We start from the raw sequence: 24,141 nt of genomic DNA on the forward strand, positions 1-24,141 counted from the left end.
TCCGCCAAAACCCCCAGATCCTTGCCGAATCGGCTCATCCAAGCGCACCCGACATGGCCCAGCTATTCGCCATGCTGGCAAAAATGGATACAAAAATGAACGAAGTGAACGAAAAAATGGATGCGAATACACAACAAATGAACGAAAAGATGGATACAAACACAAACGAAATAAAAGGCATGAACAAGCAAATGAACGAAATGGAAACAAACATGAAGGAAGAAATGAAAGGGCTGCGGGGTGAGACGCAGAGCGTGGGCCGAAGCCTGCAGGCGGGCATGAAGGCAGTAACCGGGGAGCTTAAAATGGCGACGCCACGTGTGGGAGCGAACGAGCTGGGAGGAAGTGCAACGGCTGTCAGGCGCGCGGTGGAGGTGGGTGACAAAGTAATTCGGGAGACGTGTTGGGCGAGGGTCGTGACGGAAAAAGTGACGGAGACGTGCACGAGGGAGATAACAAGGGAAGAGACGGAAATAATAGTTGAGACAAGGGAGATAACAAGGGAAGAGGTGACTGAGTTGGCAGAGACACGGGAGATGGGAACGATAGAGGGAAGACTACACGATGAAGACGGGGTAAGTGACGCACACACACACGGAGGTAGTGGAGGATAATGGGGGTGAGCTCGCGGACTGGGTAGAGACCCGGTGCGAGCAGTTGGATGGCCTCCTCCAGGAACGAGGGGAGGGAGTATGCCCCCTTGAAGCGGGTCACGACCAGGTGGGTTCGGTCGTGCTTTGCGAGGTCGAGGGGAGGAGTGCTGTGGACAGGTGCACGGAGAGCTTGGGGGGTATAGAGGCCCCGGAGACCCTTGTGGGGACACGAATCCCCAGTGTGGTTGTCCCTGTGTGTGTGGTGCAAGGTGTGAGTGCGTCCCCATGTGTGGATGAAACCGCCAGTATGGATGAGACACCGCGGGCGAGTGCCCCCGCGTGTGTGAGTGAGACACCGCGGGCGAGTTCCCCCGCGTGTGTGAATGAGACACCGCGGGCGAGTGCCCCCGCGTGTGTGAGTGGTGTAGTGGCAAGTGTGCCAAAGGGCGTGCTTCCCAGCATTCCGTGTGTGGATGAGGCACCGTGTGTGAGTGTCGCCGTGTGTGTGAGTGAAACGGCCAGTATGAGTGAGGCACCGCGGGCGAGTGCCCCCGCGTGTGTGAGTGGTATGGTTTGTGTGAGGGAAATGGCACGAGTGAGTGGAAGGCCGCGAGTGAGTGGAGCCACGTGTGCAAGGGAAATGGCATGCGTGAGTGAGCGGCCGAGTGTGAGAGAGACAGCGTGTGCAAGGTCGCTGTGTGTAAGGGAGACCGTGTGTGTGAGAGAGCGGTATGTAAGGGAGATGTCGGTGGGCATGTGTGAACATGCAGCCGCGTCTCCCGGTGTGAGTTCAATGGAATGGTGTGTGAGCGTCGTGACACTCAGGTGTGCGTGGGTCGAATGGAGACGACAACGACAATTGAGAGACAAAAGCCGAGTCGCGGCTGTAGTTGTTTCGGGGACCGTGCCGGGTTCACCCAGCAGCGAGCACGAGGTCCGTGCTGTGCAATGCACGAGGCCCCCACGTGCTCGCTTGCGAGAGTGAAGTCCCGGTCTGGAAACGCACGCGGTGGATTTGCCGATCCCGCGGACGGACAAAGTTTAGGCAGGATTACGGATTTGGACCGGACGGGTTCTCCACGCGATCGTGTGTGTTAAGCTCCAACGGGCAAAGCACATGTGTTCGCGTGGGGAACCCCTCGAGACGTGGGGCTTGTGTTTTTTTTATGCGCACGGTGACGTCGTGGCTGCACGTGGGGTTGGAATCCGGCAGGTGGTGGTGTAGTGGCAAGTGTAGTACGGAACGGGTCGCTTGAAGTGGCCCATGTCCGCAGTCGACCTGCGGCGAGGTGCAATCGCCCGGTCTACCCTCCGTGTGGGTACTTAGGTAGGTCGAATTTGGCGAGCAACCCTATCCCACGCGGGGGGCCGATTGGCACGATCGTGGTGAGGCCGAAAGGCCCACCCGTGACTAGTTTCCGGCGTTAGTCCGAGAGGGTCACGACGGGATTGTCCGTCCGGTGGGCGACGTGCCGCGATTCGAGTTACGTGGCCGTTCGCACGCCAGCGGGCGCGAATCCGCAACAATATTATTAATGAGCAAAGGTTCCCAGACAACACAGGGTCCCTCCTCCCACACCACCCTCCCTCCTCCCATCCCACACCCCCTCCCTTTGGACTCTCACACCACCCCTCCCCCTCTCTCTGGACTCCCACACCACCCCACCCCTTCTCCTCACTCCTCCCATTACACACCTCCTCCCTCCAGACTCCCACGCCACCCTCCCCCCTTCCTCCTCCCACATCCCTCCCACTGCACTCTCACCCAAAACCTTCCCCCCATCCCTCCAGACCCCCATCCCACCCAACCTTTTCCCCTCCCTTCTGCCACTCCTCCCCCTGCCTCCTCCCACCCCACCCCCTCCCTCCGGATCCCCATCTCACCCCTTCCCCTCCTTCTGGACTCACGAGAAATGGGAGAAGAGTGAGGAGGTGAGGGAGGGCAGAGGAATGGAGAGGAAAGAGGGGAGGTGGGGGAGTGACATGGAGGAGTGGGGAGAGGGGTTGGAGGGGACAAGGAGAAAGTGAGAAGGGGGTGAGGAATGTGGGAGTGAGGAGGGTGGGCGAGGAAGGGGGAGTGTTAGGAATGGGGGTAGAGAGTGAGGTAGGGAGTGGGCGAGGAGGGGGAAAGCAAGGAAGGTGAAGAGTGAGGAAGGGGGGGAGAGTGAAGAATGGGGGAGAGTGATGAAAGGGGGAAGAGCGAGGAAGGGGGCGGAGAGCAATGAAGGGGAGGAGGAGGAGTCAGGTGGGGGAGGGAGAGTGACGCCTCACCACATATCTCTGTACACTCCGGGAGGGAGGGATGCGAGTCGGGGGTGGGACCGAGAAGGATGGGGGAGTGAGGAGGGAAGTGGGGAGGGTAAGGGGATGTTCTGGACTTGTGTTTGGTAGGACAATGTAAGAGGGAAATGGAGGAGGGGTTCTCGACTTGTATTTGGTAGTGGGACTTGAGAGAAAGTAAGGGGGAGGGGGGAGGGGAGTTGGTCCCATCTGCAAGCATTAGTGCAGGATTGAACAAAATGGGGTATGTTAAAAGAGCACGTTCAAACAGGATAGCAATACCACCTGACACTTTCAAACATCACGTACCATTTTTAAAGAGATTATAACATGCATTGCACTTGAGGGATGCGACTCGAACTGCGGCTGACATCCTGTGCACCCGCTCTAGAACTGGACCTCTCGAGGGTGAGGGTTACATTTTAAACTTTTGTCAGATTTAACTAAGACAATGTAACACATGTTTATACATGTTCTCTGTTTACCTTATCACCTAAACATGATCTTGAATGTCAATTTGTAATTCTATTTTCAAAAAAAAGACAACCGCTGTGATAAAAAGTAAATTACGCCGCTGTCGACTGGATCACCATAGCTTACAAACATGGGTTTATAAGTAACGGCTGGCTTGGCAAGCAATTAGCAAAGTATGCAGTGATTCGTAGGTATGAAGATCAGCGATGAGTCATGCACTCAGTGATTCATCGGTATGAAGATCAGTGATCAGCAATGTATACAGTGATTCATAGGTATGAAGATCAGCGATCAGTGATGTTTACAGTGATTCATAGGTATGAAGATCGAGTGATGTATATAGTGATTCATCAGTATGAAGATCAGCGATGTATCCAGGGATTCATAAGTATAGAGATCAGAGATCAGCGATGTATGCAATGATTCATAGGTCTGAAGATCAGTGATCAGCGATGTATACAGCGATTCGTAGGTCTGAAGATCAGTGACCAGTGATGATAACAGTGATTCGTAGGTCTGAAGATCAGTAATCAGTGATGTATACAGCGATTCGTAGGTCTGAACATCAGTGATCAGTGATGTATACAGCGATTCGTAGGTATGAAGATCAGTGATGTATACAGCGATTCGTAGGTCTGAAGATCAGTGATCAGTGATGTATACAGCGATTCGTAGGTCTGAAGATCAGTGATCAGTGATGTATACAGCGATTCGTAGGTATGAAGATCAGTGATGTATACAGCGATTTGTAGGTCTGAAGATCAGTGATCAGTGATGTATACAGCGATTCGTAGGTATGAAGATCAGTGATGTATACAGCGATTCGTAGGTCTGAAGATCAGTGATCAGTGATGTATACAGCGATTCGTAGGTCTGAAGATCAGTGATCAGTGATGTATACAGCGATTCGTAGGTCTGAAGATCAGTGATCAGTGATGTATACAGCGATTCGTAGGTATGAAGATCAGTGATGTATACAGCGATTTGTAGGTCTGAAGATCAGTGATCAGTGATGTATACAGCGATTCGTAGGTCTGAAGATCAGTGATCAGCGATGCATAGGTATGAAGATCAGTGATCAGTGATGTATACAGTGATTCGTCGGTCTGAAGATCAGTGATCAGTGATGTATACAGTGATTCGTAGGTCTGAAGATCAGTGATCAGCAATGCGTACAGCGACTCGTAAGTACATAGCTCTATCATACAGAAACTGTTACGACCTTTTCCAAGTCAATGCCAAAATAAAATGGTGGATTAAGACCCGTGAGAGGTGAATAGGAGCTGACAAAGGATAAGCCTGTATTTGTTTTTCATGATGAGATGCGTTAATCAGCTTCAAATGGGGTGTTTTAATTAACCCAAACACCCAATTTTCATTTATGCTCTCCCCTGGAGTTTCCGTAGTATGCATGCAAAGTTATAGGCCACTGGGTTTCATGGTTTTTGAGTTAAGGAGCTGACAAACACACACTGCCATTTATTTTATGTCCAAGCAAATACCACCCGTTGCTTAGCTGGTGGAAACACTGAGTTGGAGGGGAAAAAAGAACGGGGTGATAGAGTGGGGTGGAGGGAGAGCGCAGAGATAGAGGGGGGAAGAGAGAGGAGGGAGCGGGGAAGAGAGAGGAGGGAGCGGGGAAGAGAGAGGAGGGAGCGGGGAAGAGAGAGGAGGGAGCGGGGAAGAGAGAGGAGGGAGCGGGGAAGAGAGAGGAGGGAGCGGGGAGAGAGAGGAGGGAGCGGGGAAGAGAGAGGAGGGAGCGGGGAAGAGAGAGAGGAGGGAGCGGGGAGAGAGAGGAAGGAGGGGGAGGGGAAGGAAGGCAGTGAGAGGTTAGAGGAACAGAAGGCAGACGTGTGGTGGAGCATCAATTACAATTCATAATGTCTCATCAAAATGATTCTGCATAGAATGACAGTGAAGAAGGACACAAAATATGTCTGAAATCCATTTCTACCGGTCATACTATAAATACCACCCAGAGACAAACACTGGCCGGACATGGCCAGAGATAAACTCAGTCCAGAGACAAATACCGCCTGGACGCATCCGGAGCCAAGCTGTCCAGAGAAAAACACTGCTTCAACAAATCAGGAGAAAAACTCCCGTGCAGACAAAAACGCTGACGGAACACGTTTGGAGACAAACACTGCCCGGATGCATCCGGAGACAAACATAGCTCGAACAAGTCTGGAGACAAACTTCCGTCTGGACATAAACACCACCTGGACACGTCTGGAGACAAACCCCACCCGGACATATCCACTGTTCAGACAGATATGGAGATTTTCACCGTCCAGACATAACGACCGTCCAGATACTTCCAGAGACAGAGAGGAAGAGGGAGAGGGAGAGGGGGGAGAGAGAGAGAGAGAGAGGGAGAGGGGGGAGAGAGAGAGAGAGAGGGAGAGGGGGAGAGAGAGAGAGAGAGAGGGAGAGGGGGAGAGAGAGAGAGAGAGAGAGGGAGAGAGAGAGAGAGAGAGAGAGAGAGAGAGAGAGAGAGAGGGGAGAGAGGGGAGAGAGAGAGAGGGGAGAGAGGGGAGAGAGGGGAGAGAGGGGAGAGAGAGAGAGGGGAGAGAGGGGAGAGAGGGGAGAGAGGGGAGAGAGAGGGAGAGAGGGGAGAGAGGGGAGAGAGGGGAGAGAGGGGAGAGAGGGGAGAGAGGGGAGAGAGGGGAGAGAGGGGAGAGAGGGGAGAGAGGGGAGAGAGGGGAGAGAGGGGAGAGAGGGGAGAGAGGGGAGAGAGGGGAGAGAGGGGAGAGAGGAGAGAGGGGAGAGAGGGGAGAGAGGGGAGAGAGGGAGAGAGGGGAGAGAGGGAGAGAGGGGAGAGAGGGGAGAGAGGGGAGAGAGGGAGAGAGGGGAGAGAGGGGAGAGAGGGGAGAGAGGGGAGAGAGGGAGAGAGGGAGAGAGAGAGAGAGAGAGAGAGAGAGAGAGAGAGAGAGAGAGAGAGAGAGAGAGAGAGAGAGAGAGAGAGAGAGAGAGAGAGGGGTGGGGGGTAGGGGAGTAATCAGAGAGAATATGTTATGCTTGGTGAACAACACACACATGCACACATACACACACACACACACACACACACACACACACACACACACACACACACACACACACACACACACACACACACACACACACACACACACACACACACACACACACACAGCCTTTTATAAGCATACAGTGATTTTATAAGCATACAGTGATATGCCCCCCTGTGTCATTTGCCTCCCACCACCATCCTTTATCACCATTTCCCATTTTGTGTCCTTTCCATCCTCATCCCTGTCACGAAGCAATTTATAGATCATACAAGTTCCTCATACCTGGACCTCATCCTCTCCTTGTACTCCACAGCGATGTTGTCCCTGTACTTCTCCTACCTTATCATCTTCCGATCCCTGATCTTAACGTCCCTCCTATTATGTGGGTGTACAACGAACACTACAGGCTTGTGTTTTGTGGTGACATGCTCTCCCACCACCACCCAAAAAACCCAAAGACCCGTCAGTCATTCAAACTCCTGGGTCTCACAATCAGCCATGATCTTTCATGGGCAAACCACATTTCAAAGTTGGCATCCAAATGTCAGCTGCTGACTGAGCATCCTCCGTCGTACAAGTCCATCCTTGGCACACCTGAACTCCTCTCGACTTACAAAGCCTTCATCCACAGTTTGATAGAGTACTGCTCTCCCCTCTTGGCTGGCTCCCTTGATCCACATCTTGTTGAGCTCGACACTGTGGAAACCAGGGTCTTTAATATTATTGGAATCTCCCACAATTAAGTTGAGTCTATGGGTTTGTCACTTCACCATCGCACAGGTTGGTGCTCTCTCTGTCTTCTAAGAGTTCCTTTCTGGTCTTCCACCCTCTGTTCTTTAGTGCTTTGTTCCCCAGGCTCCGGCAGAGCTCACACGGTCCTCCTGGAACACCCTTCTGGGAAAACTACCAAAATCAAGAATCACTGCTCACCTTCACTCTTTCATTCCTTTTTCCCCACTTTTGGAACAAACTCACACACACTCTTCAATTACACTATTCCCTCCAGGTCTTCAAGACAGTTGTTCACCACCACCTCTTATCATCTCCCATCCGAATCCTCAATCTTTTCTACCCCCGTTAATCCACCCCAAACCCACCTTCTTCAAATTCCCTGCTTTCCTTCCTGAAAGTCTCTGTAATGTCCATCTTGTATACCCCGTGTTCCCCACCCCATCCCTCTCCCTTCCACAGATCTCCTAATGTCTCTGTTTCCCACTGTTTTGTGTTTCCCTCTCCCGCCCGTCTTGTCTCGTGCTCCCTTTGTTATATATTGTGTGTTAGCTCATCTGCGAGCCTCGACAACGCATACAAAATAAAAAATGGAACGTGTTATTTGAAGAAACTAGAAGCACCTGCTCCCTACGGGAGCAGTCAAGGGGGTCATGTTGTTATATTTATGCCCATTTTACTCCAAGGGCTCCCAGGATTACAAACCCCAAAAATGGTTGCGATCAGTTTAGCTATTTTTGCGGTACCTGGGAACAGACAGATGGACGGATGGTGAACTTGAGTAAGATGATGGTTTTGCTGTGCTGTTTGAACGTGCTGGTTTAACGTATCCAATTTTGTTCAATCCTGTCCTTATGCCAGCAGATGGGATCACCCTTCCTTTCCCCAGGCTTCATCTCAAGTACCCCTCCAAAATGCAAGTCGAACCCCCCACCCCTCCCCCCTCCCTTCAAGTCCCATGACCAAATGCAAGTTCAGAAAAAACCCTTTCCCTCTCCATTTCCCATTCATTGCTCCCCCATCCTCTTCATTCCCATTCCCTACCTCCTGGAGTGTATAGCGACATGATATAAAGTGTCGCCCTCCCCAACCCCTTCATAGATCTCCCCTCCTAGCTCCCCCCTTCCACCCTCCCTCTCCCCTCCTCCCTCCTCTCTCTCCCCTCCTCCCTCCTCTCTCTCCCATCCCGACTCTCTCTCCACACCTCGCCCTCTCTTTTTATATTCCCGTCATCGAAGTGATGGGATTTATTTGCTCGTCTTAAATAAATGGGTGGCAAGCGCACACGCATGCACACACGCATGTGCACGCGCGCACACACACCCACACACACACACACACACACACGCACACACACACACACACACGCACACGCATGCACACACGCATGTGCACGCGCGCACACACACCCACACACACACACACACACACACACACACACATGCACACGCATGCACACACGCATGTGCACGCGCGCACACACACCCACACACACACACACACGCACACACACACACTTTTGAATTAATTCGTTTTTTTTTTCATCTGTCTATGTAATCCCATTTTGTGGATGGGAGTCAAAGAGTGGGCTCACCTTCGTGGCTGCATCAATGGATGCCTCCTGATTGAGCAGTTCCTTAACCACGTCCACGTGACCCTCTTTGGAAGCCAGATGCAAAGCGTTGAGGCCATTCTGAATGGAAACACAGAGCACACAAGCAAATAATATGAACATAAACATCGAGGATGATTGTAATCCTATTTTGAGATGAACAAGGAGATTTCAAACACTCGTTAAACCCCTGATTCTTTTTATTTGTTCAGTCAATACTCAAGGACAAGTTCTGTGAATCTGCAATTCTATGAATCCATAGCTGTGGTAGGTGCAGTGGTAGGCAGCAATGGAAAAAGCTTATGGCATTGTCGGCTGTATTTGCAACGGTAGAGTTTGTAGATCACAAAAGGTGGTGTTTGTGTTATACACGGATTTAGTGACACCTCATCTCAACTGTTTGGTTCAGTTTTGTTTGTGATATTTGAGGAAGGTCATGGCTACCATTAAAAAGGTTCGATGACAAGGCTGATTTCATGCCGAGATAGACCAAGCTCGAAGGAGTGTCAGAGGGAGATCTGACATATTACTTTAGAAAGGAGGCAAATATAAGTACATATCATTTAAATGATAAAAATAGGACCACAGGTCCTGAAGCTCATCAGGATCAGAAGCAACAGTCAATGACGTCATAAAATATCAATATTTTGTTCATGCGCAGAATCTGGTTACGTGATAGGTTGAATGGAGAACGCTCTCAGTGCTGATTAGTGATACATGTTTACAGGTCATGTTTCATAGGTCACAGGTCATGTTTTTGGCCTAGGGCATGGCTGTACTCCTCAAGCAACATGACGCCCCCCCCCCCCGCCCCCCGTAGGTTAGGACAGGAATTTATTTCACGTTTTTGGCCTGATTTCAACCCGTTTATGAGCGCAGATTGTGATGCTGTCAATACACCTTGGTTGGGCATCAGATATCAAGCTTGTGGCCAAGTTTCATCAAAATTGTGTTTGCTTCAAGCGATAATGACTGAAATGTTAACAAAGTCAGACTGACTGACTCATTCACCTACGGAGAGTGCTCAATTGCATAAGCTCACCTGACTAAAGTCCAGGTGAGCTGAAAATGATAAAGGGTATTGATAGAATAGATGCAGGAAAGTTTTTTTGTTGGATGGACATCAAGAAGACCAGAGGGCATATTCAGATAGCTAATAAGAGGACATTTAAGACAGTTGCAAGGCAGGGGTATTTCACACAGATGGTTGTCATTGTTACCTTTCTCATTGTTATCATTGAAAAGTACCTCAAAGCAATGGCACGAGAATGGGTACAAGGACATTGGCAGAAATAGAAGATAAACCAGAATCCACCAGAGTTCATAGAACACTTTACTGTGCGCAGTCTCAAGATAAATATAATAATACAGCTAAAGGAAAAATATAACACAACACGAACATGGGAGGGGTGTACGAGTGGAAAATTTGATTGGTCGTGATGACGTAAAATGCCGTAATATTTTGTCAAAGTACTGCTAAACGGAGGCGTTTTGAAAGTGTTAAAAAGGTGATTTGTCTTCTTCAGTGTTCAAGTCTATAAATCAATTGAAATAAAATAAAGATTTTAAAGGTTGTAGAAAAAAAAAGAGAAATTTCAGAAGTTTACCGCTGTTGATGCAGCGTTGTTCACACCGCCTTCTTTAACACGTTACATTCGTTATTCGTGCCTGTTGTTTGTGTCCTTTATCTTCTTCTTCTTCTTTCGGCTGCTCCCATTCGGGGTCGCCACAGCGGATCATCCATATGATCCGCATAGTGATTTGGCACATTTTTTACACCAGATGCCCTTCCTGACGCAACCCTGGTCGCCTCTTGCGACACAGGGATCTGGTGCACCTATTTTAACCGGGGTATACACCGGCCCAGTACACTGGTACTCATTTCGCCAACCTCGGAAGGATGACAGGCTGAGTCAACCCCCTGGTGTATTAATTCAGTGGCTCAACGGGGCTTGAACTCAGGACCTTTTGGATCCTAAGCCGCTGCCCTAACCACTGCGCCAACACCAGGTATATCGTTTGTGTTTGTGTCCTTTATGACGTCCCTAAAAACGGTAAGTTTCCTGTTTGGAATGATTTTCAATTTTATTTCACTGTCAGACAGACAGACAGAGTTAAACTATCGTGTCACTCCTCTCTGCGCACGTGCGATCAGGAATAATTCAGAGACAAAGTAGCCTACTGCTAAACTACAGACAGGTTTGTTTTCTGATTTGTGTTCAAAATATAATTTTCAATTGAAATGAAGATGTTGCTGAATCATAAACTGATGTTTGTAAACAGAAGGACAGACAGACAAAAGTGAACCAATTGCTTGACACCACTTTTCGCTTCATGCGTGTGGGGCAAATATGGTTACCTATAAGCAGGTGATGTCAAAGTATCTTGAGATACTGATTCTGCAATTTGTGGGTATTGTCAAGCATCGACATGTCATCTCTGTTTATACAACCCAAAACTAACCTGCCCTTTACTTCCCCCCCCCCCCCAATCAAGACATGAAATAAAACAAATAAAAATCCCAGGAAATTTTAAGTGTTGATGTCCTGTTAGTAATCTGCCACTCGATTCCCACCCTCCCCAGGTTGTTCACTTTCTACCTCATCAATGAATGGATGTCAGGTTGGAGTGCGTTTGGCTGTCAATGTCATCGAGGGTGAATGTGCACATGAATTGGGTGATTCGGATGTGGTTGGGGAAGAGAAGGCGGTGATGTGGAAGTGGTAAGGCATGGTGGATGGGCCTATTAGCCACTTTTTGGGTGAAGATTCCCTTGCCTTTGGTTGTAACCACATCTCTCCGTTGTCTGTTCCACCTCTGTCCGAAATGGTAGAATATAATAATCACAGCAATCACTTTTCGTTTTATTATATTTCCCAAGTTTAGTATGTCTGCTTGTCCCAACTCCTTCATTCATATTTTATCTTCACCTTGAACACCCATCCATTGTGCAACCAGTACAGGTGTTGTCAAGGTGTCCACTGACCAGCACCACGTGTCCAATCAAATATCCATTCATGCTTTTTTTTTATGCTCATGATATTTGCTCGTCAACGGTTCCTCCATATCTGTACATTTGCACATGAAGTAAGCAACTCCAAAACCATAGCTTGTTTAACTTTATTTTATTATGATCTTCCGTATCAATGCAGTTAACATTGAAATAGAATGTAGTTTCAGGGCAGGAGTTCAGTCAATTGTACAGGAATTATAAAATACGCCGCTGTATTTTTGGCATGGTGATCGACCTGCTAATGTGCAACAATAGTTGCAGATCAATCTTCCATTAAAGCATTGCACTACACCACAAAAGGATCCCATGGGTACCATTTTATAAAGCTCTCAAACTATACCGCTTCAAACAAAGGAGAGAAAAGCCACAAGCTGGTGCTTTGCGATCATCATCCCACATCACACCCATTTTGCAGCAACTTCATTGGCTTCCTATTAAAACAGACTGCAAAAAAAAAAAACTCATAATGACGACTTAAGGTGATAAGTTATGAAACTTCAAAGTACATTTCAGAGTTGGCGCATTCCTCACGTATCCGGTCGTTCTGGGCTTGTTCAAACAATACCCTCAAACTGACCGAAAAGGTCCTGGTTTAAAAGGGCGATGGACCTTTTAGTTGGTTAGAATAATCTCCCCTGATATCTCCAAGTATGTTCCAAGTGTCGAGGAATTTTAGTGCAACCCGAAGACTTTCCAGAAACAAATAATAAATAAAAAAGACCGACTTGATGTACAAATTGCTTTCATTGAGAATGACTTTTAAATCACATCCCAATCTTCTTTTATATTCTTGTGCTTAAAGATCGGTGTGTGGTATTGTTAATTTAAATTGGCTTAAATGAGTTACATGAGATTGTTTAGTGAATTATGGTGCAGGTATCCCCCACCCTGTTTAAAGGAAGGGTTATGTATCTTTACACCCCTCGGTATGTGAACGTTTGTGATGCGGGAGCTTGTTTTCCATTAATATAGTCCCCAACTGGTTTCATTGCAGGGGACTATAGTTTTACCCTCTGTCTGTCTGTCTGTCCCACCTGTGGTTTTTCAGAATTTTTTGCCACACCCCTCAACATATTCAATTGAAACATGGTACATGGCTTCATTGTGATAAGTTATAGAAAATGTTTGAGTTTCAAGGGGTTTCATAAAATTTTCACAGAGTTATGCCCATTTTAGACTTAAATAATATCACACATTATACAATCGGTCAGTTTTCAACTGGCCTGACTCCACCCCAACGCTTTACAGCCATTGGCTGGACAGCTGGCCTGACTCCACCCCAACGCTTTACAGCCATTGGCTGGACAGCTGGCCTGACTCCACCCCAACGCTTTACAGCCATTGGCTGGACAGCTGGCCTGACTCCACCCCAACGCTTTACAGCCATTGGCTGGACAGTTGGCCTGACTCCACCCCAACGCTTTACAGCCATTGGCTGGACTCCACCCCAACGCTTTACAGCCATTGGCTGGACAGTTGGCCTGACTCCACCCCAACGCTTTACAGCCATTGGCCGGACAGCTGGCCTGACTCCACCCCAACGCTTTACAGCCATTGGCCGGACAGCTGGCCTGACTCCACCCCAACGCTTTACAGCCATTGGCCGGACAGCTGGCCTGACTCCACCCCAACGCTTTACAGCCATTGGCCGGACAACTGGCCTGACTCCACCCCAACGCTTTACAGCCATTGGCCGGACAGCTGGCCTGAAGCCACCCCACGCTTTACAGCCATTGGCCGGACAGTTGGCCTGACTCCACCCCAACGCTTTACAGCCATTGGCCGGACAGCTGGCCTGACTCCACCCCAACGCTTTACAGCCATTGGCCGGACAGCTGGCCTGAAGCCACCCCACGCTTTACAGCCATTGGCTGGACAGCTGGCCTGACTCCACCCCAACGCTTTACAGCCATTGGCCAGACAGCTGGCCTGACTCCACCCCAACGTTTTACAGCCATTGGCCAGACAGCTGGCCTGACTCCACCCCAAAATAAATCATGCCACACCATTCTGTGAAATAACACAGATTGGCAGCACTGAGGTAAAAAAATAAATAGAACACTCATAAGTCGTGAAAAGTGTCGCTGCCATGAGCTCGGAATCACGTAACCGGCGCCATCTTTGTTAGCACCACTTGGCTGACTCGCGTCATGGATCAAGCTGGTTTTGAACGCGTCCCAGATTGAAAAAGCCAAACAAATGTTAAAATGACATTTTCTGCGGCAGTAAACTGCTCCATTCTGTGCCTGGAGGGATGTGGAAAGACGTTTCACAGGATTCTTATGGGTTGATGGAGAGAAATGGTGTCGTTTTACTTTAAAATGTCACTGCTGTGTCGCAGCTTCTCATCCGGTGTTCATCACATGAACCCTGTTTGTAAATCGATTTGTTTGTTGATCGCAAATTGGTAGATAATATTATTTTAATGTCGGGAGGATTAACGAGTGTATTTTATGGTTATGGCCCCCATGAATCCCGCCATCTGAAGCGGGTCTGCCGAGGGAAATTTCACCCAAATCTTTCATAAACCGCCTGGAGCCGGCACTAACTCAACAGCTTGGAGGTGATTGTGACGGGATGTCCAGATTAACGTCCACCCAAGGGATGGCACACACACACACACACACACACACACACACACACACACACACACACACACACACACACACACACACACACACACCGATGAATCACCCTGCCTGCAGCACATGTGTACATTCTCAGCTGCCCTCTCTGTGAAAGATTTGGATATTACTACACATAAAGTTGGTGAAACTTCAACACTTTGATTTGCATAATTATGGTACGTAATAAAAAAAAACGACAGGTAAATTCATGTTTTCAATTTTTACCAAAAAACAAATTGTGAAATAACCCAGGCAGACTTGGTCTTTGTAAGTTCCATTGGAATGGCCTGAGAGCTTCACACTCCAAAATAAACAAGATCTTGTTCTCGAACATTATTGTGAAAAAGAAAGGATAAAGGGAAGTGTTATAGTTACGATGATAAGTTTACTATTGTAAACTATCACACAAAAGGTGAAAAACCGTGATCTTGTTTCGTTCTGAATTACACACAAACGCGTGGCGGGAATCGCCTTCGCCAGCATCGAGAGCTAACCAAGATGGCGCCCAATAGCTACACTGTGCTCTGTGTATTGTGAAAAAGAAAGCATAAAGGGAAGTTTTATAGTTACGATGATAAGTTTACTATTGTAAACTATCACACAAAAGGTAAAAAACGTGATCGTGTTTCGTTCTGAATTACACACAAACGCGTGGCGGGAATCGCCTTCGCCCAGCATCGAGAGCTAACCAAGATGGCGCCCGATAGCTACACCGTGCTCTGTGTATTGTGAAAAAGAAAGGATAAAGGGAAGTGTTACAGTTACGATGATAAGTTTACTATTGTAAACTATCACACAAATGGTGAAAAACTGTGATCGTGTTTCGTTCTGAGTTTCACACAAACGCGTGGCGGGAATCGCCTTCGCCCAGCATCGAGAGCTAACCAAGATGGCGCCCGATAGCTACACCGTGCTCTGTGTATTGTGAAAAAGAAAGGATAAAGGGAAGTGTTATAGTTACGATGATAAGTTTACTAATGAAAACTATCACACAAAAGGTAAAAAACGTGATCGTGTTTCGTTCTAAATTACACACAAACGCGTGGCGGGAGTCGCCTTCACCCAGCATCGAGTGCTAACCAAAATGGCACCCGGTAGCTACACCATGCTCTGTGTATTGTGAATGGCAATGAGCGTTCTATTTATTTTCAGTTCAGTGATTGGCAGGCCTTAGGCCCAGGTGTTAGTCCAGATGAGCAAAGCCAGTACAGACATACCCAATAAGACTTGAAGATGTAATTGCTGCCAAAAAGGCGCTTCTACAAAGTATTGACTCGGAGCAGGGGGGGGATACTTATTGACCTTCAAGTTATTAGTTAGTCCTCAGTATACTTTTACATGAGTTGCAAAGTCGTTCGTGGAAAATGGACGAATCCATGTGGTACATTTGAATCTAGGTCTCAGCATCACGAAACAAGTGCTCAGATGGAAACACCGTGTAGGCCAATCCAAAGCAGCACATGTCGCATGTTTGCTCCAACACTGATGGTAAGAACATTATGTTTGTTGGTAACAGTCGTATTTTATGGTTGTAGCCTCATTTTGATTGCAGGAAATATGATCAACAAGTGGAGAATCCATCAAGGATGGGTGATGGATTGGTACTGGATAGAATGTGAATTTGGGGGGGGGGGTGGATATAGCAACAACAACAATACCGTGAGAGTTGGTCACTTGAACAACCACCACGAGAATGGTGCGACATCATCCAGCTTGGCAAACACTCTGACAAAAATATACATTTGCCTGGACCAAATGGAATAAATGGAGGATCTGGAAGTAAGTTTAGAATGCCGTAAGCAGAACCACAAGAAGTTTTTAATTATCCCAAAGAGGTTTGGTGACGATGTGTGAAACGGTGAAGGCACAGCAACTCTTCCGTCCATCATGACAGGCAAAGGGACAGATACCGTCATATTATTATGGACAGATACATTATTCACCGGACGGGTATTGCACCAAGATTCAATTACAAATTTGGTCCTCTGGTTGCATCAATTAGGAAGAACGGTTGTGCTGCTGATGCGGTGCCCCTGCCCATTCGGGAAGAAGGGATCTTGAATGGTTTCAGGGCGTGCTTTGCTGTTTGAATGGTTTCACAACAACTGCTGGCAGTCGGGTGCTCCGGTTAAAGGTCCCACCTGATAGATTGAGCCACTCGTTGATGCAAGGCCATCGATGAATATCTGAGAATGCACAATTGAAATCACGCACTGCAGTTTTCATGTTGGTATCCATCCTGTACAAAATTTATAGCTTTGGCATTTTCAAGTAGGCATCTAATAACTCTGTGGGAAAACCTTCAAACCTTGACAAGCCTGCCATCTGCGATACAAAAATACTAATGAGTCGCACGCTAGTTTAAGCAGAATAGCGGGAAGTCCTATTTACTCCTGTTGTGGGGAGTATGAAGTTGATGTGCACTCTGAACGCGAGGATGTGCTTTCCAGGATGTTGGGATGGGGGACGATGTCAAGGATGGAATGACGAAGGATCCCGATGTCGGTAGTTTTCGACAACCAACCAGTCCGTGGAACATCCGTTTGCTGGAGCGAAACTTCTGGAAAAGGTATTTTGGAAAGGAAGAATATTTATCCAAATAACACTCACGACAAATAAAACACCATGGCAAAGTGAACAAGTTCGCAAAGTTCCAATTGTTGGCAATTATGTTGAGAGGGAAGCTTTGAGGGAGAGGGAGGCAATCATGTTGAGTTCCAACTGTTGGCATTTAAGATCATCGGCATCTCCCGCAATGAAGCTGAGTATTTGGGCCTCTCACTCAATGACCGCAGGTTGGTCGGTGGTCTTGCTGTCTTCTACGACTCCTCTCCAGCCTTGCCCCCCCTGCTCTCTCTGCGATTTGTCCCCACCACATTTCCACAGGGCGCTCAAGGTCCGCCAACAACCCCCTTCTGGTTAAACTACCAAAATCACGAATCACTGCTCATCTTCACTCTTTCATTCCTCTTTTTTCCCGCCTTTGGAATAAACTTCCTCACTCTATTCTTTCCCATTCTTCCCTCCAGGCTTTCAAAACAGCTGTTTACCACCACCTCTTATCTTCCCCCATCCAAATCCTCGATCTTTTCTACCCCCGATAATCCACCCAAGCCCACTTCCTTCAAATCCCCTGCTTTCCTTCCTGAAAGTCCCTGTAATGTCCATCTTCTCTTCGCCATGTTCCCCGTCCCATCCCCATCCCTCTCCCTTCCACAGTTCACCTAATGTGTCTGTTCCCCACTGTGTTGTCCCTTCCACTACCGCCCCTCTTGTCTCATGCCTCCTTGCTGTGAGTTGTGTGTTAGCTCTCATACGAGCCTCGACCAAGGTATACAAAAAAAAAAATTGCACACGGAGCACCACGCTCACCCTGCCAGTTTATCGACGATCCAAGGGGACTGGCAATCTGTTGCTCAAGCGCATTTACTCAATAACAGAGATGTCTGAACACACTGGTGGCCGCACCATGGCTCTGCTGTTGTGGTGCAGCAGATACTCTCCACCTTTTCCTACATTCCACAACATTCAAACCTTTAACATCCAAACACACCTTGCCACAAGGTCTTTGGTGATGGTTGAACGTTGATTTTTTTTTGGGGGGGGGGGCGGGGGGGTGGATTTATATTTTATTTCTTTGGTGGTGGGGAACAAGATTGTCTTCATTTCATACTGGTTTGCTTTGACTTTGGCCTGTAATTATGGGTCCAGGTATCATCAAATATACATCACAACCTTCTTCACGGAGTCATCTTCCTCACGGTGGTAGCTTGCGAGAGTGGTGTTGTGGTGACCACATGAGTTTCCTTTTGAGCAGATGTTGAGATCATTGCCACACACACACACACACACACACACACACACACCGATTGGATCTCCAGTGAGACTGATCAGTTGTTTCTGTGTTTCCAAAGCTGCTATGTGGAGTAATGCGGCCGTTCTCCAAGATTATCTGCTCAACACATCTGAACGTTTGCTTTAGTAACGGTAGTTGATTGCATGTGAGAATACTCGATTTCTCCCCGAATCGCAGCCAATTTTGAACTCGCTGTGCGACTTAAAACACACCACTACATGAACAACGTTCATCCTTAAATTTGGCAAACATAATTTTGTGAGTTTGAGCTCTTTTGATGTTCTCCTTCACAGGAAACTTAATGAGATATTTAATTTCACAACACACATGGATAGCTCTGTTGACTGCCATCTTGATTTTGCCCAGATTGCTTTGCCCAGCATTGTTTGACGGAGGGATAAAGTGAGGAAACAACTGAAAGGTTTCAACATCAAAGAAAGTGACTGGTTTGTAGCTGTGCAGGACAAAAATATTTGGAGAAATATACGTAAGGAGAGATTAGATACATGTACAGAGAGAAGAGTAGAGTTGGACAGAACTAAATGTGCTGCTGACAGTCAATAATGGGAGGTTAACAGACACACACATGTATGTGACATCTGCCAGAGATCCTTCAGACGATGGCAAGGAATTGCCAGACAACTCAGGACATGCTGGAGTGAGACCCTAAATGCGACGCCTTCTACCTCAGTTTGTGTAATGGCAGGAGGGCATCCTCTCCTTGGGATAGCCTTCTTTCAAGGTTCAAGGTTCAAGGTGTAAAGAATTAATTGCACATATGTCATGCACTCATCACATCTTCTCCGTGTGAGATGGAGGTTTGGGAATGGTGACGCACCTGGTTACATGTGTTGATTTCCATTCCACTTTTGAGGTGCTCCTGAATTCTCTCCAGGTTGCCATTGCGAGCTGCTCGCAGGAAACTTGCGCTGGCATCTGTCTGCACAAAGCATCACAAGCAAGTCAGGCAAGCAACATTGGGGAAAGTTGGACAATGTTTTCCATTGCTTGCTCGAGTATTAAGTTATCGACAGGATGTAATGTTTGGACAACTTGATCGGGAGACCAAGTGAAGCAAAAATCAAACTGTACCTTATGACTAAGTAATCGATCGGAAAAGGTGGAGGTTCAGAGGAACGAAGCTGGATTGAAGGAAATAATTAACAGGGGTTGAAATTGCTGCAGTTAAAATTTCATGTCCGATAAAGCATTGCAATCAAACATAACATGGCAGAGCAGACACAGAACAGTTACACAAAATACAAACAACATTAGAGTGCAACATCAACCATTAAATATATGGCTGGCAGGATAGCCTACAGGTAAGCACACTCGACTCTAAGCTGTTTAGCTTGAGTTTGAATCCCGACCCAGCTATCAACTGTCATCCTGGTGTTTCGCCGGCAGGGTGATTCATCAGTGTGCGTGCCGTCCCTCGGATGGACGTTAAAGGGGCATCCAGTCTGCCGACATTAGTTGATAGACGTTAAAGATCCCATGGTGTCCTTTGTGAAGGGTTGGCAAGATACCCCTGGCACCCTGAATAAATTACAAATTTCTACCCTAACCATCAGAGGGTGTTGCATCAGTAGCACAGCCATGCCCTCAGCCAATGATGCCATCCCATCGCCTTGTGCTGCATACGAAAGAAGGACGGTTAAAGATGACAAATGCTAAAACTGCATTATTTTTATTAATTTTCAAAATGGAGACACCATCAACTAGTGTAGTGACCCAGCAAGCAATCAAGTTTCCAGTCTGACTTTCTGACCACGGAATGGTCTTCATTCGGGACAGTGCAGGAAGCATTGTGTGCCAGGGTGTAAGTGTGCTCCCTGGGGGACTTGAAAGGGGGGTGCAGGGTGATATCACATCAGTGAAATGTGCAATCGGTGAGTTCAAACAGCGTCGTTTTCATCATTTCTGTAGTTGGTGGTGGTGACTCTGCTCTGAACATGGGTCTTTCCAACCACAAGCCCGACTAAACAGAACTGCACAAAATGACGCAGATCGAGGAATGAAAGTAAAAGAGCAAAGCAAAGCTCAGATCAGTACATATTTCACGTGTCACTGTTTACCAAAATACTTCACAAGGGGTGGGGGGGCTGTTACTGCTACAGGAAACAGGAAAAGGAACTTTACCTTGAATTAATTTTTTTTTGAAACAAGTTTTCGATCATTGTGAAAAAATAAAAAAAATAAAAATTCAACCTGAGGCTCAACTTCGACATCGTTATCCATATCTTTCAACTTCAAAGTTGATGCAAACAACGTACATCATTATCAGTGCAGTCCAAGAAATAAAAACAATTATCTTTCGCGTGGTTTTAAACATTTAACGAACAGAGACTCAGAATATCTCATGAAAGTACATCGGACAAGGGGAACACAACTCATCCAAGAGTGAGAGCTCGGCCGCAACCAAAGTACCAGGGAAAGTTTCATCACTCATAAATCATCATACCTTGCAATACGATATCATTCGATCTCCGACATGTTGTTTTTTTATTGTATCCCAAGTCGAGGCTCATGTAAGAGCTAATACACAGAACACATGACAAGGCAAGAGACAAGGGTGGTGGGAGAGGAAAGCACAAAAAGTGGGGAACAGAGACAACAGGAGATCTGTGAAAGGGAGAGGGATGAGGCGGGCTACCTGGGGGTAAATGGACGCTACAGGGACTTTCAGGAAGGATAACAGGGAATTTGAAGGGGGTGGGTTTGGGGTGGATTAACGTGGGTAGAAAAAAAAAAACATCAAGATTTTGGATGGGGGAAAATATGAGATGGTGGTAAACAGCTGTTTGGAAGGCCTGGAGGGAAGAGTGGGATTGAAGAGTGTGGGAGTGTGTTCCAAAGGTGGGAAGAAAGAGGAATGAAAGAGTGAAGGTGAGCAGCGATTCTTGATTTTGGCAGTTTCACCAGAAGGTTTTTTTTGGAAATATAGGAGTAACACATCACAGACATAGGAAATATAGGGTTAACACATCACAGACAGAGCGGGGGGGGGCAGAGGGGGGCAAGGATAGACAGGAGGCGGAAGAAGACAAAGACCACCAAGCTCAGCTTCATTGTGAGAGAGTGAGAGACCCAAAGACTCAGCTTCATCGCAGGAGATACCGAAGATCCTAAATGCCTTGGTTTCCAGAGCGTGAAGTCGAGAAAGGTGTGAGGTGGGAACATCACCCCAAAGGGGAGAGCAGTACTCCACCAGACTGCAGATGAAAGCTTTCTATGTGGTTCAGAGCTCAGGTGTGCCAAGGAATGACTTTGCACGACAGGATTCCCAGTCAGCGAATGGTTTTGGAGGCCAGCTTGGAAATGTGGCTTTCCCAGGAAAGATCGTGGCAGATAGTGCGACCCAAAAGCTTGAATGAAAGGACTTCAAGGGGATTGTTGAGAAAGTAGATGGGGGGGGGGGTGGGGGTGGTTTCCAGATGCTCCTTTTGGACAGACATAGAGTGTGAGATTTGTCAGGATTAAAGTTTCAAGTGTTTGATCAACTTGTGAAATTTATTCAGGTCTGCAGACAGTGAAGAGGCTGCTGTCTGCCAATCAGAGGGATGACAGATGGTACAGCAGAGAGTGGAGTCATCAGCAAAGAGATAAAGATGATTTTCCAGAGAATCTGAGAGATCATTGATGAAAACCAGAAAAAGCACAGGGCCCAGAACACTGCCTTGAGGAACTCCAGCCTGGATGGGAAGAGGGGATGAGAGAGAGCCATTAAGGGCTGCGCGTTGACTGCGACAGGAGAGGAAATCCCGAGCCAGAGAGGAGATTGCCTTGGATACCATAAAAAGAGAGGTTGGTGAGCAGTGCAGGGTGCCAGACTGTATGGAAAGTACGTGATATGTCTGGGGAGATGGCTCTGATCTCATGTTTAGCATTGAGGACCTCCATCCATTTTGATAAAGCAGGAGCAGCATATCCAGGGAAGAGTGACCTGGTCTGAATCCAAATTGATGATCGGAAATCAAACCATTGGAGAAGATGAAAGATTTGATGTTGGAAGTGATGATGGATTCCCTGACCTTGTTGATGATCAGGAGAAGGATGATTGGTCTGTAGTTGCAGGGATATGTTTTTGCACCTGTTTTTTTTTTGCAGAGCAGTAATGTTTGCTGATTTCCAAGCTGATGGCAGATGACCTTGAGTAAATGAGAGGATGTATAGAACAGAGAGAGGGTGGGCAAGAGTAGCAAAGCACGTGTTTAGGACACGTAGGCTGATGCCGTCCGGACCAGTTGCAGAATCTGGGTCGAGGTTTGATAGCAAGCTCACCACATTGTCAGGAGAAAAGGACATAGAGTCCAGGAACAGCTAGGTGTGACTGGGTAAGGTGGGTACAAAAAGCGATGGGTTTGGGACAGAAGACTTCAGACTTGAGATTGGAAAGATGTTGTTTCCTGGTTCTCCTGGGGGTAGATACACACAGTTGTTCCAAGCTTTGTGGAAGGAACTGAGATTGCCTTCAGTTCGATTTGCCTTCCATGAGGCGAAGGGAAGTTGTTTCAGGACAACTGCCTCACCACAAGCTTCAGTGTACCAAGGATGGGAGGAAGGGGAGGACAACTGAAGATGAGATGGGATAAATCTGTGTATGAGAGCAAGTTTCTATGAAAGAATTCCCAGGACGAGTTGATGTTGGAGGAAGACGAGATGGGAGACCAGTCTAGAAGTTTGATGGCTGCTTGAAGTCTCTGCCAGTCAGCCTGAGTGAAATGCCAGACTTGACGGCACTGAGGTAGTTCTCTCATAACAGCCAGAGAGATGTCTGCTTTGACAAGCATGTGGTCAGATGAACCGATTGGGGCAGAAGAACAACAGCAGACATTTTCTGGGAAATTGGTCAAAATAAGATCCAAACATATGGAGTACCGCTCTTTGAGACTGGTTCGGGAAATTGACAGATTGAGTCAGTCACAATGAGTCACAGAAGTCTTTTGCTGAAGTGCCATGGCAGGTGAGAGAGGTACCAACACCCAACCATCTGGCATGATGACAATTGAAATCACCACGTATGAGGAAGAGAGAGTTGGGATGAGAATTAGAAGTTAATCCATGTTTTTGGATAGTGAGGTGTACATGGAGTCATCACTGTTTGGTGGACGGAACAACACACATATAAAGAAGAGGTGGGAGTGGAGGGAAGCCATAGCCAGATGTATGTATTCCTGGGGGTGTGGGGGAGTGAGAGCAGTGCATGGTGAGTGAGGAATAGTTTTTGATGAAGAGAGCAACTCGGCTGCCAGGACGAGGCTCAGGTCTGTCATACCGGAGGAGGGAGTAACCAAGGAGAGATACTTGGGAGTCAGAGACGTGTTGAAGGAGGAAAGTTTCTGTTAAGCAGATTATGTCTGGTTTGTCAGTGGCAATCTGCATGGAAAGATCTGTCAGGTGAGTGTGAAGGACCCAGATGTTTGAGGTTCACACTGTTCAGGAAATGGGAGGGGAGGGAACTTTGGGTGTCGGGGAGGAGGAGGGTCGGACTCGAGAGGAGAGGTTGAGATAGGGAGAGTTATTGACAGTGTGTAGTTTATTGCAGAAGAGCTAAAGTCAGATGGGGAGGACAACAGGCGAGGTGGTGAACGGATGAGGTGCAGTGGGAGAAATAAGAGAGCAAAGGGAAGTGGGAGATTGTAGGAGGTGGAAGAATGAGATGAAAGAGAAAGGATGGAGGAAGGAGGCAGCTTTATGGATGTGAGGGTGGGTAGCTATGAGAAGGGGTGGTGTGGGGGAGAATTGAGGGAGAAGGGTGAGGGGGAAAAGTTGAGGGAGAAAGGTGTGGGGGGAACTTTTGAGAAAGGTGAGGGGAAAGAGAGAAGTCTGCTTTAAAGAGGGAGGAGGTGGATGATTTGCGAGGGAGGGGTGAGAGAGAAGCTTTGAGGGAGAGGGGAGACGGTGAGAGCAGATACGGCC

General features: G+C 47.5%; 1 protein-coding gene across 1 annotated transcript in view; it reads right to left on the reverse strand.

Moving 5' to 3' along the window:
* Positions 1–24,141, reverse strand: part of LOC147027264 (ankyrin-3-like) — a 493,469-nt gene that overhangs the window by 434,785 nt on the left and 34,543 nt on the right. The window contains exons 2-3 of the mRNA XM_085883609.1: positions 19,058–19,159; positions 8,706–8,804 (exon numbers count right to left, since the gene is read on the reverse strand). Of these exons, the coding sequence (XP_085739735.1) occupies positions 8,706–8,804; positions 19,058–19,159 (201 nt within the window). The remainder of the gene's footprint in view (positions 1–8,705; positions 8,805–19,057; positions 19,160–24,141) is intronic.

This window comes from Eptatretus burgeri, chromosome 5, assembly GCF_056783735.1.
Source record: "Eptatretus burgeri isolate ZD-2024b chromosome 5, Ebu_testis_v1, whole genome shotgun sequence".
Lineage (NCBI taxonomy): Eukaryota > Metazoa > Chordata > Myxini > Myxiniformes > Myxinidae > Eptatretus > Eptatretus burgeri.